The 13,748-nt window shown below is 29.7% G+C and overlaps 1 protein-coding gene across 1 annotated transcript in view; it reads left to right on the forward strand.

Moving 5' to 3' along the window:
- The window catches only part of LOC111631701 (multidrug resistance-associated protein 4-like), an 85,268-nt gene that overhangs the window by 10,783 nt on the left and 60,737 nt on the right, over nt 1-13,748 (forward strand). Inside the window, exons 2-11 of the mRNA XM_023376007.1 lie at nt 7,435-7,545; nt 7,626-7,731; nt 7,809-8,027; nt 8,134-8,223; nt 8,332-8,495; nt 8,572-8,697; nt 8,759-9,008; nt 9,151-9,264; nt 10,822-10,908; nt 11,092-11,283. Coding sequence (XP_023231775.1) covers nt 7,435-7,545; nt 7,626-7,731; nt 7,809-8,027; nt 8,134-8,223; nt 8,332-8,495; nt 8,572-8,697; nt 8,759-9,008; nt 9,151-9,264; nt 10,822-10,908; nt 11,092-11,283 — 1,459 coding nt within the window. The remainder of the gene's footprint in view (nt 1-7,434; nt 7,546-7,625; nt 7,732-7,808; nt 8,028-8,133; nt 8,224-8,331; nt 8,496-8,571; nt 8,698-8,758; nt 9,009-9,150; nt 9,265-10,821; nt 10,909-11,091; nt 11,284-13,748) is intronic.

The raw sequence follows: 13,748 nt of genomic DNA on the forward strand, positions 1-13,748 counted from the left end.
TTTTTTAGTAAATATGAATAAACCTTGTTGTTAATAAGGTAATAACAAGAGTAGATTACTCTTGTACTCTAAATAATACTTGTTTGTACAGCACTCAACAGCTGTAATGTAAAAATAGACAATACAGTGTAGGCTATTTGATTTAATAAGAATCTTAATTAGCTTTAATAAAATGAATTCCTTCATAAATGTTAATAAAGTAATACTATATAATAATTGATTGCTAGTGATATGATTTATTATCAATCTAAATTCTTTTACTTGGCTACAGCACATTTACTATGCTTAAAAATCCCACTTAAAACCAATATAAACATAGGATGATACAGCCAGTGTAGCACAACGATTGACAGCAGCGCCTCTTGCGGCAACCTCCAATATAGGGGCATAAAATAAGCTCGATTTCGACACTATATTTTCTAGCCACTGTAGTGAGGCACCCACTGGATCCGTTTCTTCTTTTTTCCAATAATGTATAGTATAGTGAACTAAATTTGCATACCACCATTGCCAAATGCGCCAATTCTGTAAAACCGAAAATTCTTTCTTCATAATAAACGCTCTCTTATAGCATTTTATATAAGAAAACAAGACTTGAAATTTATCCATTCATTGGGACTATTACCATCACTCCCCCGAGTTTCCTTTACCTGAGGTTATATCCAAAACAAAAAGTACAATTGGGCAAACAGAAAAATTTAGGTTTCTGTCAATATGTAAACGCTAAGATAGTGTAATAATGATCTTTACATGAAAATGACTTTTTCGATTAAAATTTTCTAATTCAATTTTGAAAGTTAATATTTTTCTATCATTTCACTTGTGCAGTTATTTTTAGAAATAAATTAGTATCTAGAAAATACACTATTATTTGTTTTCAACATTTGATAGTCATGATATACTGTACAATCTATTTAAAAATATACTACAATAAAGTCTTAAGTAATAACTTGGAGTTGCTGTGAGAAAATCAACCGATACGTATTAAAGTGATTTTACATACAATTTGATGGTCAATTGCTTTATTCCATGCATAAAAGTTTTAATAATTAAAATCCAAATAAAATTATTACAGATTTACGAAATTTTAGAATATAATAAACATTCACGAATTTTTGAGAATTTAGTAACTCTGTTATCAAATAGGAAAATATTATTTTAAAAAATATTCTTATCTTCTGATTATTATTATACAAATGTTAAAGACCTTTAGAAGAGATAAGTAAAATTGATATTCATAATATCTAGCAGCGAGATTTTGAAATTCCTAACTTAAAAATACCAAACATTCTATTTAACTTAATATTTATTTACTTTCAAAATTAAATATTTCTCTTTAATTCCTTCATTATTTGAATTATGACAACAGTCAATATTACTGAAGAGATTATATAACTTACAACTCGTCAAGGCCGATGTGATGTAGTCGGAATTTTGAAATTCGATCTGACGAGTGAGATATTCGATGTCAAAGTTGGTTATGTAAAGCGTATGAACTGTGTAAGCTGGTCGCGTGCTACATGTCAATCGAGCTTCCGATTGCTGTCAATTTACGTTGTTCTCTACGACAATTTTTTATTTTGATCTTTACTATGTGCATTTACAAGTATGGCTTGAGACCGCACACATGTGCGTGTTTTAACCGGTTGCTAGAGTTTGTAGGCCACACGTGGCCCTCCCCGGAAGCTGTGTGTTTTAAACTGCTTTATACAGTACGTTAGAACCATGTCACCCAGTGGCGTGCCGTCATTGGAAGCGGTGGATGCGCCGCTTCCCTTGTATTTCTAAAAAATAAATACATATTAAATTTCGCACAATATTTTATTATAACCGCATTATGTATCTTATTACAAATTTCTATACTACACGTGAAAAAAAAAGATAAGATTGCTATTGTATATTCGAATATTAGTGGCGGAGTGGAAGCGCTGTATTGTCATATTGTCAGCATCCAAAAAGCCAGATTCGCACATGCGCTTTACAGAGCACCAACCTCACCCGGTTAATAAAACGTTGCAAAAAATTTAGTTTAATAGTAATTTATACTTAATTCAATTTAAATAAAATTTACATTAATTTTATTGTTAGAATTTTTATTTTAAAAGAAATTATGGAAATCTAAATATATCTAATTCTTATAATCTAGAGATTCTATAATATTTAATTGATTTTATTTATATCTAATTTTTTCATTCGCGTAGCAATAATTATTTGCCATCGATCATTCGTATCGTTTATCCTTAACATTTAAAAACAGATATTATTTGAATAACATAAATTGTTTTTTCTGGAGAGAAAAATGTAAGGATCGGATGCGTTTAAAATGCTCGCGTGTTCGTATATCCATTTTCAGAATACGAGTAAAAATAACTTAGCCGAATTGTGCATTTGATACATTTTTCTGATATGGATTTAAAGTGTTATGATTTAATATTTTTCTTACATTTAAATATATCAAATATAATGCAAAAGACTTAATATTTTTACAGTAGTTTTTGGTAGTAAACTTTAAATTTTATTATTAATGCAGAATATGTAAACAAAAAAAATTATTCACAAACAACATTAAATTGATATTTTTTGTTTTAATTAAATAAAAATTAAAGTAAAATTGACTATTTAATTGTAAAAAAGAAAATTTTAGTATTATTTTGTTATGGCAACAAATATTCATATTTTGTTTGAATACATTGTATTTTATTCAAGTATTATTTGTCGGTTTATTGTCAAATAATTTAATTTAAAATTTTATTTTTGGAATTTTTTGAAAGCTATTTATAAATTAAAAATATATCTACGCATCTATTACTTATTATAAAATGAGCATTACATTGACAACATTTATTAATAATACTATTGAATTTCATCTTAATTTTATAACCAATCGTGCTTTAAAAAAATAATTATAAATTTGTTATATTATATTATTCTTTATTATACTTTAAATTTTTTTGATGTTATTGCATCACTTTACGAAGTGCCTATATACGTAATTGCGTCAGTTTTAGCACCTATTTAATTAATTTCAATCACGACAGCGAATGATATGGATGATTGTTTCTTTTAAACTATTTGATGAAAACGTTACATAAAATTGGGGTTGCGTAATCCACATTACACATCATTCGATGAATTTCACCTCCATTCAGCCCTTCGGCCTGTAGAAATCGAATTACCGTGCCTACATCACAGTTGGCGGGAGACTAGATTGGCGGCGCCATATTTATGTGTTTACTGCGCAGCAGCAAATGTCTAAAATAGCTTGGCACAACGCTAAATGGTGAGGGAATATACTATTCACTAGGTGTGCACCCTGTTCCTGTCTCACGTGCTTCCAATTTTTTTTTAATGCGTAGAGGAGGTTGAAAAAATAACCCTCGTATAAACAAGGTCCAAATAGATAATATAAAAACAATAAATTAAAACATTAAGGACATAGGAATTAAATTGTCTTCACTTTTCGTCCTGTCTAATAACCAGGAATTTTATTGAGTTATTTTCTTAAATCATGCCACATCCATTCAATTCATCCGGACAGTCAAAGTTAACAGTGTGGTGGTTTGAGGGCATTTAGCGCTGCAAGAAAATTATTTTTAGAGTGACTCAGATCATTAATCGATGCTTGCCGATTATCTGTCATTTCTTCAACAACACCAGCGCATTCCCTTTACATTTCAGCAACTTAATGCAAACATTTATTCTCGTTGCTACTTTAGTGCAAATATTTATGTAGTGCACTGTATAATAAAATTATAAAAGTTATCACTATTTTTTTCAAGTATTTAGCTCAAAATTCTGTAAATTGCATTAAGAAAGCTAGTTAAAGACTACACAAGTGTTCTTCAAACATGATTGAAAATAGTTATATAAAAATGAAGTTTATCATTTTAATTTTAATTCAAATTATAAGGTAATAAGTTAATTTTGATTAATAATCCTATATATTTTATATAGTAATTTAATTTTAATTTTAAACAATTCATTTAAAAAGGTCGGTTGTAATCTTATCTGATACGCCCGCATATCATTATGTTAGATAATAGAAATCGGCTGAATGGCCGCGCATTAAGATATTGCAATGGACAAAATTGAAACTGATTCGTAGTATTCTTATACTTTGTCAACAAATTACAAGATTTTTAAATATTCAAACAAAATGGAGAACTATTTGCATTAGAAATATATATTTCATCTCAGTTATATAGTACGAAGCAAAGACAAAAATGTCCTCGATGTAAAAAAATCTAGTAATGAGTTCCTTAACGTTCACGGCAACATTTAGTGGCGCCATGTATTATTACATTTTACTAAAAAGCCTTTTTATATTTTTAGTTTTTATAAAATGGCAAAATGATTAATTTTTTAGGCAGGGGTGAGTTTTATAAAAAATTGTAAATACTAATAACAAGTAAAATCGTCATTAAGTGTGACCTACTACATAACGTCCCTCTCTCCCCATCCACTCGACCTTTTATCGTCAAAATTTAATAACATCAATGCCCTAATAAACAAACCTCCCTGCGTCCCACCAGTGGTCAAGCGGTTCCGTTCCCTGAACACTGGGATCGTGGATTTGCGCCTCGCTAGGACGTGGAGTTTTTCAGGTTTTCTCCATGTCTGTAATGCCTAAATAGGGACCAGTTACCCTTAAAAAGACCTCCCGAAAGGCATCGCTCAAGTGTTGATTTACCCTAACTTAACAAACAAACCCTGAAAAAATTTAAAAATTTCCAGCAATACCAGTACAGGTAACCCCCATATAGCACGGCACTTCTATAGCACGGATTCACTCTAACACGGTTCGAGAATTGGGAACATCCCCTGTATAACACGGTGCTTTTATAGCACGGGTTCACTCTAACACGGTTCGGGAATTAGGTAAAACCCTCGTACAACGTAAAATGTAATAAAGAGTGCGTTCTTTTATACCTCCGCGTAACTCCGCGCGAGCATTCTAATTGTTTTCGTGGCTACTTTGAATGCTCTTTCAACAAATAATAGATTTAATGGTTAAATTTTACAATTGGGACCCTTCTTTTGCCTCTAAAAGTTCATTTTAGAATTATAGATTCCTCCATTACGATACTATCGATAGTGCGGGCGCCGCCATCTTTCTTTCACCGTCGTTCCTAAATGCCTGCAAACAATAGCACATTCCCGTTGCAGAGCGACCGCTATTAACGAACGCACCCAAAAACTGTTACCAGTTGATGATGCTCATGCTGAGATCATCATATAGGATGAATAATCCTCTGGTAAAATATTTACTTAAATAATAAATAAGTATTTTACCTGTGAAAAAATGAATAATAAATCCGATTTAAATAAGGATTTAACAGTATGTTTTTTAATTTTTGGAACCTAACTCCCTTTTCGTACTAGTTCTTTGTTTCGTATAACACGAATTCGCATAACACGGCAATTTTTTGGAACGTAACTCCCGTGTTATACGAGGGTTACCTGTAATATAAATTATACAAAAGTATAGAGGCATAAACTACTTTTTCGTTCAAATGCAGATTTACTTAAGGTTGATTATAAAACTCAAAGTTCGATTATAATTTTTCATTTTTAAATCGCTATAGATAAATGTTGATATTTCAAAATATGTATTTGTTATCTTAAAACTTTATAAGTGATAAAGCAATTACAAAACTATTTATCTAATCGTATCGTCTATCCCAATAGAGATCTTTCTTTAGAATAAAGAAATTAAAATAATCATCCACAGATAAAATTTATTTAATGAATAGGCCTAATATAAAAATTTTATAATCAGTAAATAACGAATTGCAAAATAATCAAATTTGCTTAATTTTTAAAATTTTGTGAAATATGTTATTTTTATAACTAATTTTTTTCAGGTTTAAAAAATATTTTAAAGTTCTTTATAATGAAATATATATAAATAAACTGACTTTTAAAATTTAATTGTTATATGCATACTCTCAATACAAACAAACATTAAATTTCCAGGTTTCTTTTGAAATCTGAGATTTTTATCTTGTTGGGCTGTAATTTGAAAAAATTGTAGACCTATAAATTTCTACTGTCGTCCGTCCGTCTGTTTGTCTTTCCTTAATTTTGAGAACGGAATTATGTAGATAAAATCCGAGACAAGATATGGAAATCTTATGGGTAGGAGGTCTCGATTAACTATATTCGAACTTCCAATGCAAACCGAAAGTCATGTTATTTCAATTCAAAAACTTTCCCTGAAAGTGTTAGACAGATGACTGGCATGACTCTATCCTTAAAGGAAAGGTACTCTGTACAGAGGCAAGATACTACAGTACTAATCAGAGGTGGAGAGCATATATTTTAAATTAAATAAATTAAAAATATGATTTAAAATTGTAGCCCAGCATTGTGCCTATGTTACAATAAATAATTGCTCGTTAAATATAGATTCTAAATTAGTTAAATATTTCTTTAAACAGTTTTCAATTCCTGTACAATACACACATTAATATAAATTTTAAAATAGGAACTATAAGTTAGACTTTTTTTATTAACTAAATTGAAATATTTGCGGAAGTTTCTTTTATGATTTTTACCAATTATATATCAAATACAAACTACGATGCTGGTCGGATTACCCATCATTCTGAGGGATCTGGGATAGCGTCAAAAACACCAAGAATTTTTCAGGGATCCGTCCGGATATGTAGGACGTGTCCTCACTACCCTGACCGAACTATAATAGACTTGTTAAAAAGTGACTCTTTTAGTGCTCACAGAACGGAAAAAGTTAATAAATAAATAAAAATATCCAGTTCTAAAAATAAAATTCAAGAAAAGTTCTCTAAATGTATTTATCGTATATTAATTAAAAACGCATATTTGCTACAATATTACAACGATATTTAACTTTCTGAGCCCTCGGTATATTAAAGAACACAATACAATTTTATAAAACTGCATTACATGTTTAACATGATAAAATTTCACAAAAAAATGATTTTTCTTAATACACCAAAAATGTTACTTTGTAACAAATGTTTATGAGATCTCCGTAAACGTGAACCCAGACCAAATGAGCCTGACAACATGAACTATAAAACTATTCATGACTACATTATATTTACGATAGATAAATCTCGTTTATTTATCTGTTTCAAATAACTACGATAATCACGGTACTATAATGGCAAAAGCCAAGTTATAATTCAATGCCACAATTCTTTTGGAATTTCATATATAGACTAGAATTGATGAATTATATAATTTCAGTTAAATTAACATAGTCCTTGAAATACCGTTTAACTTCTTTATCTATAAAGTAAGACGTGTCTTGATTGATAACACGAAACAATGGTTATAGAATAAGAATAAAACATAGGGCAAATTTTTTAATCATTATTTTTGTAACTTTAAATAAATTAATTAAATAATTAAATTTGAAATCTAAACTAATAATTTATTTTATTTCAGTTGGTTATATCCATTGTTCTTGAAAGGATACAAAACAGAGCTCGAAGTAAATGATTTGTATCGAAATCCAAAAACAGATTGCTCAGAAAAATTAGGTGACCGCTTGCAAAAGTAAATACGTATATTATTTACAATATCTTAAACATTGTTCATTTTTAGATTAAACATTTAATAATTTCTATTGATTTCAGACAATGGGACAAAGAATTAAAAAAGAAACATCCAAGTTTGTTGAAAGCCGTTATAAGAACGTTTGGATGTCTTTACTTTCTTCATGCTTCACTTATTTTAGTTGAAGTAATTGCAAAAACTTTCTTTAAAATTTGTGTAAAAATTTATATTTTTATTTTATTTCTTTGTTTCCCCTTTTGAAGGAATGCATAATTCGTGTCTGTCAACCCTATCTCTTAGGCGTCATTGTCGATTATTACGCTAATAAGAATAAAGAAAAGGAGCTTGATTCTTATTTATCAGCAGGGGGTATTTGTCTTTTAGCTGTTTGTTTTGTATTTACTCATCATGTCTACTTTTTCGGAGCTCAACGAATTGGAATGAGAATAAGAATAGCATGTTGCAGTATTATTTATAGAAAAGTGAGTTGAAAATCGCTATTCATTATATTTTTGTAACCCCTAGACTTAGTCATAATGCATTAAATTATAAAAATAACATCTAATAATATAAATAATTCTGTTTTAGGCGTTAAAGTTAAGCCATACTTCTTTAGGGAAAACAACTGTCGGCCAGATGGTTAATCTGTTATCAAACGATGTCAATCGATTTGATTATGTATGTTTAAAATTGTAAAAATTAATATTTCATAATTTTTTCTTCAGTAATGAATAATTTAAATATAGATAATCATGATACAATATTTGTATTAATTACCTTTTCCAGTGTATTATTTATTTACCACATCTAATAGCAGGACCTCTTCAAACAGCAATTATGTTACTTGTTCTGTGGAGATATTTAGGATATGCTACATTTGCAGGACTTTCAGTATTATTGCTGTATATTCCATTTCAAGGTGGAATGGGAAAATTATTTTCCAAACTCAGGTAAGTCAATTAAAACAATAAATGTAAAATAGACTGATTTGAACTATCAATATGATTTAATCTTATAATTCTTTAGATCGAAAACGGCTAAACTGACAGATGAAAGAATACGATTAATGAATGAAATTGTAGCTGGCATGCGTGTAATCAAAATGTATACTTGGGAATTTGCATTTGCTGAATTGGTTGATAAAGCTAGAAGGTAAAAATATCTTATTTAAGTTTTTCTTTTCTGGATGAAATATAATTGTTTATATTTCTAGAAAAGAAATTAAGAAGATCAGGCAAACATCAATTCTACGAGGAATAAACATAGCACTATTTTTCGTTTCTTCAAAACTAATTTTATTTTTATCCTTTTTAACCTATATTTTACTCGGAGGACAATTAACAGCTAGAACAGTTTTTGTTAGTATCAGTTTATTTAACAACTTAAGACTATGTATGACACTATTTTTTCCATATGGAATTTCTCAAGGGGCTGAAGCATTAATTTCTCTTAAAAGATTACAGGTTAGTTAAAAATTTGAAAACCAATGCCTGCTTAGCATTAAATAGTTTAATTAAAGAAATTTTCACAAAATTTTAAATTTTTTTTTTGTAAGCATTTCTATTATCGAATAAAATTATTTTAATAGTTATTTTTAATTATCAGAGATTTTTACTGTTAGAAGAACAAGAAGAGAATGAAATGACTGTTTCTAATTTAAGACCAAAACTAAATCAATGTGGAATTTGGATGAATAAAGTTACTGCTTCCTGGAACAAGGTAAATAAGATATTTAACTAATAAACGAACTTCAAGATAATTAATTAGTCTATTTTTATAGTACTTTATAAATACTGTAACTATTTAATTCGCTATTTATATTCAGGTTATTTTCTTTTTTGAATAATTAAAAAGAGTTACTATGAGCAAATACTGTATTAAATTTTTTTTTTTAAATTCCTAAGTGATTATGCAAGGAAAATATGTAGAAATAAAAAGTCTTCATCCTTTAATTCCTTTGTTTCTCTAAAATATAAAATTAAGAAACAATATTTATTCATTTCTTTCTTCCTGTATATTATTTGCAGTTTTTATAGGCTTATCATTACTGATATGCTATCACAATTTAGAAAACGTTTCACTATTTTCTTACGATATTTTTTCCTTTCAATTATTAATAAAGGATTTTGTGACGGAATGGACGATAAGTGTTAAGATAAAATGATAAGTTCGGATATTTTTTCCTATCTTATCGTATCTGTTTGTAAATACAATAAATTCCAACATTGGTGTCTTGCAATTTCAGAATTTTTACGAAATACAGATAACAAATTATTTAATGAAATTTTTCTAGATGAAATATCTATTTATTTCAGTTCACTTCAAAGAATATAACTGATATCAAGCCTTACTTTCTGAATTTAAAGTCTCTGTAAATCTTTTTATACTGGAAGATTACTCTTCATATCAATCTTACTAAATTTTAAAACTGGAACGTATTGGCAGCGCCATCACTGTCAGTAAACAAAAAATGTATTCAGATTTTATTTAAATAAAATTCGAATTTATTTTCGAATGTAACTTTTTAATTTTATAATATTAATTAAGCATATATACTTTTGTGTTTATATTATTAAGAACTGTTAAGAATAAGCTTGGAAGATTGCACTAAAATTTTACGATAAAAAATCACTAAAGTGCACAAGTATAACAAAACATAGACACAATGCCACTAGGAAAAAAAACGAAAATTGATGATGTTAACGGAGTCCTTCCTACTTTCACTGGTGTGACTTTCGAATTTTTATAAATACATTTCGAAGAAACTCGTAACACCAGAATTATTTGCTTTGAATACCACGAGAGATGCTAAATGGTATCATTCCTTATAGCAGGAATCGGATAAAAGAGCTTGATAGTGACTATATTTCAAAATCTACAAATGGACGGCCCGGTAACCGAGACGGTTAAGGCACCAGCCAACCACTCTAAGGAACCCTCTAATCCGATCGGTCGAGCGGTTTTTTGGAATGTAAGGTTCCTCCCTCACCATTCGGTTGCCTCTGTATGGGCTTCAAACCCGTAATAAGTGGGATTAAAATGATATCTGTAATTGTAAAGTCTAATTTTTTTCAATATGATAATTTCCATTAGGGCGTGTCCACTCATTCGCTGTGTGCACGCGCCCTTATTAAATGATTAAAAAAATAAAATAAAAATAATAAGATATTTATGAATAAAATAGAAATAAAATTTAATAATTTTAAATCTTTTTATAAATTAAAAAAAATGTGTTTTTTTTATTAAACGTATTAATTAAAATTATTTTATGTCAAGGATGGTGAAGCAACGTTACAAAGAATAACATTGAATGTGCAACCTGGAGAATTATTAGCTGTTATTGGACCAGTGGGATCTGGAAAGGTATTTTTAATAGTATCAGTATATGTAACAATATAAGCTAAACTCTATATTATTTCAGAAAATTATTGTTTCACATGAAAAAGATTAATTAAATTTTAAATTATAATGCTAAATAGTAATAAACATTATTTGAATGAATAAATAAAATATATGTACAATTCAGTATTTAAATTATCTCAATAGACTTCTTTGCTTATGTCAATGCTGGGCGAACTTCCTTCTTCTTCGGGTGAAATAAAAGTAAAAGGAAGAATTGCATATGCTTCTCAAGAAGCCTGGGTTTTTGGCGGAAGTGTCAAACAAAACATTTTATTTGGAAATGTATTTGATGAAGAAAAATACAATAATGTGTTACACGTATCGGCTTTAGAAAAGGTAAAGTTTTAAAATTAAACTTAATTGAATGTTAATATATTTAATAAATTTAAAAATTACAGATGATAATTTTCATATCAGTTTAAAATCTTGCATTTCATACGTAGATCGCATTGTCAATAACGAGCAAGGACGTAACTAAAAGGATTAAAATGCTTCCGCTTGTCTCTGGCCCCAGCCTAATGGGGCTGGAGACAAGCGGAAGCACTTTAATCCTTTTAGTTTGAAAGAAACACCACAAAATACCTTTCCAGGACCTACATGACAGGATTTTCTTTTCGATTAACATAGTAAAGTAAAATTTTATGGAAAATTTTAATTTACTGTCTTGGCAAGTAAGATTAGAGTTTAGGCCAGGCATGGCCAACATACGGCCTGCGGGCCGGATGTGGCCCGTGTAATGGATTTATGTGGCCCGTGATAAATCTTTCAATATTAGCTACTGAAGTCCGAATAGCTCGATGAAAACTTCTGACGCAAAAAAAAGGTCAACAACTCACTTTGCGTTTAGAGTTAACCCTCCATTACAAATCTCTTAAGTACAGCGTAGAACGTTGATAAAGCATGATAATGTGAAAAATGTATCTGTAATCTCTATGTACAATTTAGTCTCTACGGGGTGACACCACAATGAGATCTCGCACCACCTCAAAATCTTCTTAGGGCAGCCTCTGGTTTGGCCAGTAAAAAAAACTTTTCTTTCCAATTCGGCCCGGGGGCAAAAACTGTTGGCAATCCCTGGTTTAAGCATTTAGTCTTAAACTTGCATAAATTACAGACAATTATATAGCGCTTTAGGTAGACAGCGTAGGCTTACGCCTTTTAAGTTGAATTTTGGCGTCTTTGGCAGTGCTTTACATTGAATAATAGATAGGACGGTTGGCGCTTGTCGGTAGTCAGCAGGTGCCCCAAAACAGTTGCTATTGATATTAGCATGAGCCACTTACCGAGCGTAGAATTAAAAAATTTATACACTGTTGGCCTTTAAAATTGCTACACCATGAAGATGGCACGCAACAAAAACAAACTTTCATGAAACGTACAACATGCTGAGTGTTCTGTACCTCAAGATTATTTGTCAATTTAATCAAGTCTTCATTCCATTATACTCTATGTATGCAATAAACATGATTCTGCTATTTGCTTTCCTTCCTGGTGTAGCAATTTTAATGGTCAACAGTATATTTTGTCATGGCGCTTTTTATTTACATTTTACTACTTTTATTTTAAATATTTTTGATTAATTAATGTTTTCTTTGACAGTTCTGTAATTTTTCAGTTTTTTATTCCGAAAAAAAAACGATAAAAGAAATATTGCTTTAAAAGATTGCTTGAAAAACTCTTATTTTTGTATACAGCATTAATTACTTAAAACAGAATCTTCTCAGCTGTCTCCTTAAAGAGACGTTGTTCTTCTGTCCATTGGAGTTCCAGAAATAACTACGTGAAAGCCTTTCGTTTTCCGTATCAGACGATCATTAGGAAAAATACTTTGAAATATTTGATTCCATTGTTATGATTATCATGTGGGCAAAGATATTGTCAGTTAAAATGTCGTATCAAAAATGTTGCAGTCTCCTGAGCAGGAAATTTCCAAAGCAGAAGAGCTCCTTAAAAACGTACTAGACAATAAGAAGCTTCGCAATGACGTTGGTGAGGTTACTAAAGTCATTACATATTGATCCTCTCCATATCGAAATGTCTTTTTCCGGAAAAATTGGTGGAAAAGATATTTCGATGAGCTGAACCGAGACAAAATAGAGGATCTTGTTAAGTACTTCGAAATTTAAAATATTTAATTCAACACTATATATTATTATTATCACCCAGTTGAAAGTCCGATTTACCGATCTAAACGAAATTGTCAAAACTTTCGCAACTGTACTTCTTGAAAATTTGACTAAAATGAACGACGACGTAACTTACATTCTGCTACATCGAAACTTGCCAACATTTCAACTGTTGAAGGTTCTTAGTGTGCTTAAATATAAATTACAAGACAGAAAAGACATCCATAGCCTAGATAAGTTTTTGGTTGTCGAAAATTATTTATTGGCCATTGGCCAGCATGTTACCCCATATATGCACAGCCTGCTTACTTTTTTTTTTTTTTTTTTTTTTTGAGAATTTCAGTCACAGTTGCCAGTTGTGAACACCTTTTTTCTCAGTCGAAAATTATTAAAACTTATCTGAAAATCTGTAAGAAAATAACTTTACAATCTGGCTCTGATTCCCATTGGGCAAGATTGTGCGAATAAATAATAAGCATGGGATGTTTTAGAATTTTTCAAAAAGATAGCTCGAAAAATATGCATGGCTCGTAAGCAAAAGAATGTGACAAGTGAGTGAACGTTTTAGTTACTCCAGTCTCCAGTAAAATAATAATTATAATTAAAATTAAATAAAATTTACAGAAAATAATTTTAAAAATGATTGAAANGAACACAGTACTTAATCTATAACAT

This window comes from Centruroides sculpturatus, unplaced genomic scaffold (assembly GCF_000671375.1).
Source record: "Centruroides sculpturatus isolate CEXI.00-Female unplaced genomic scaffold, Cexi_2.0 scaffold515, whole genome shotgun sequence".
Taxonomy (NCBI): Eukaryota; Metazoa; Arthropoda; class Arachnida; order Scorpiones; family Buthidae; genus Centruroides; species Centruroides sculpturatus.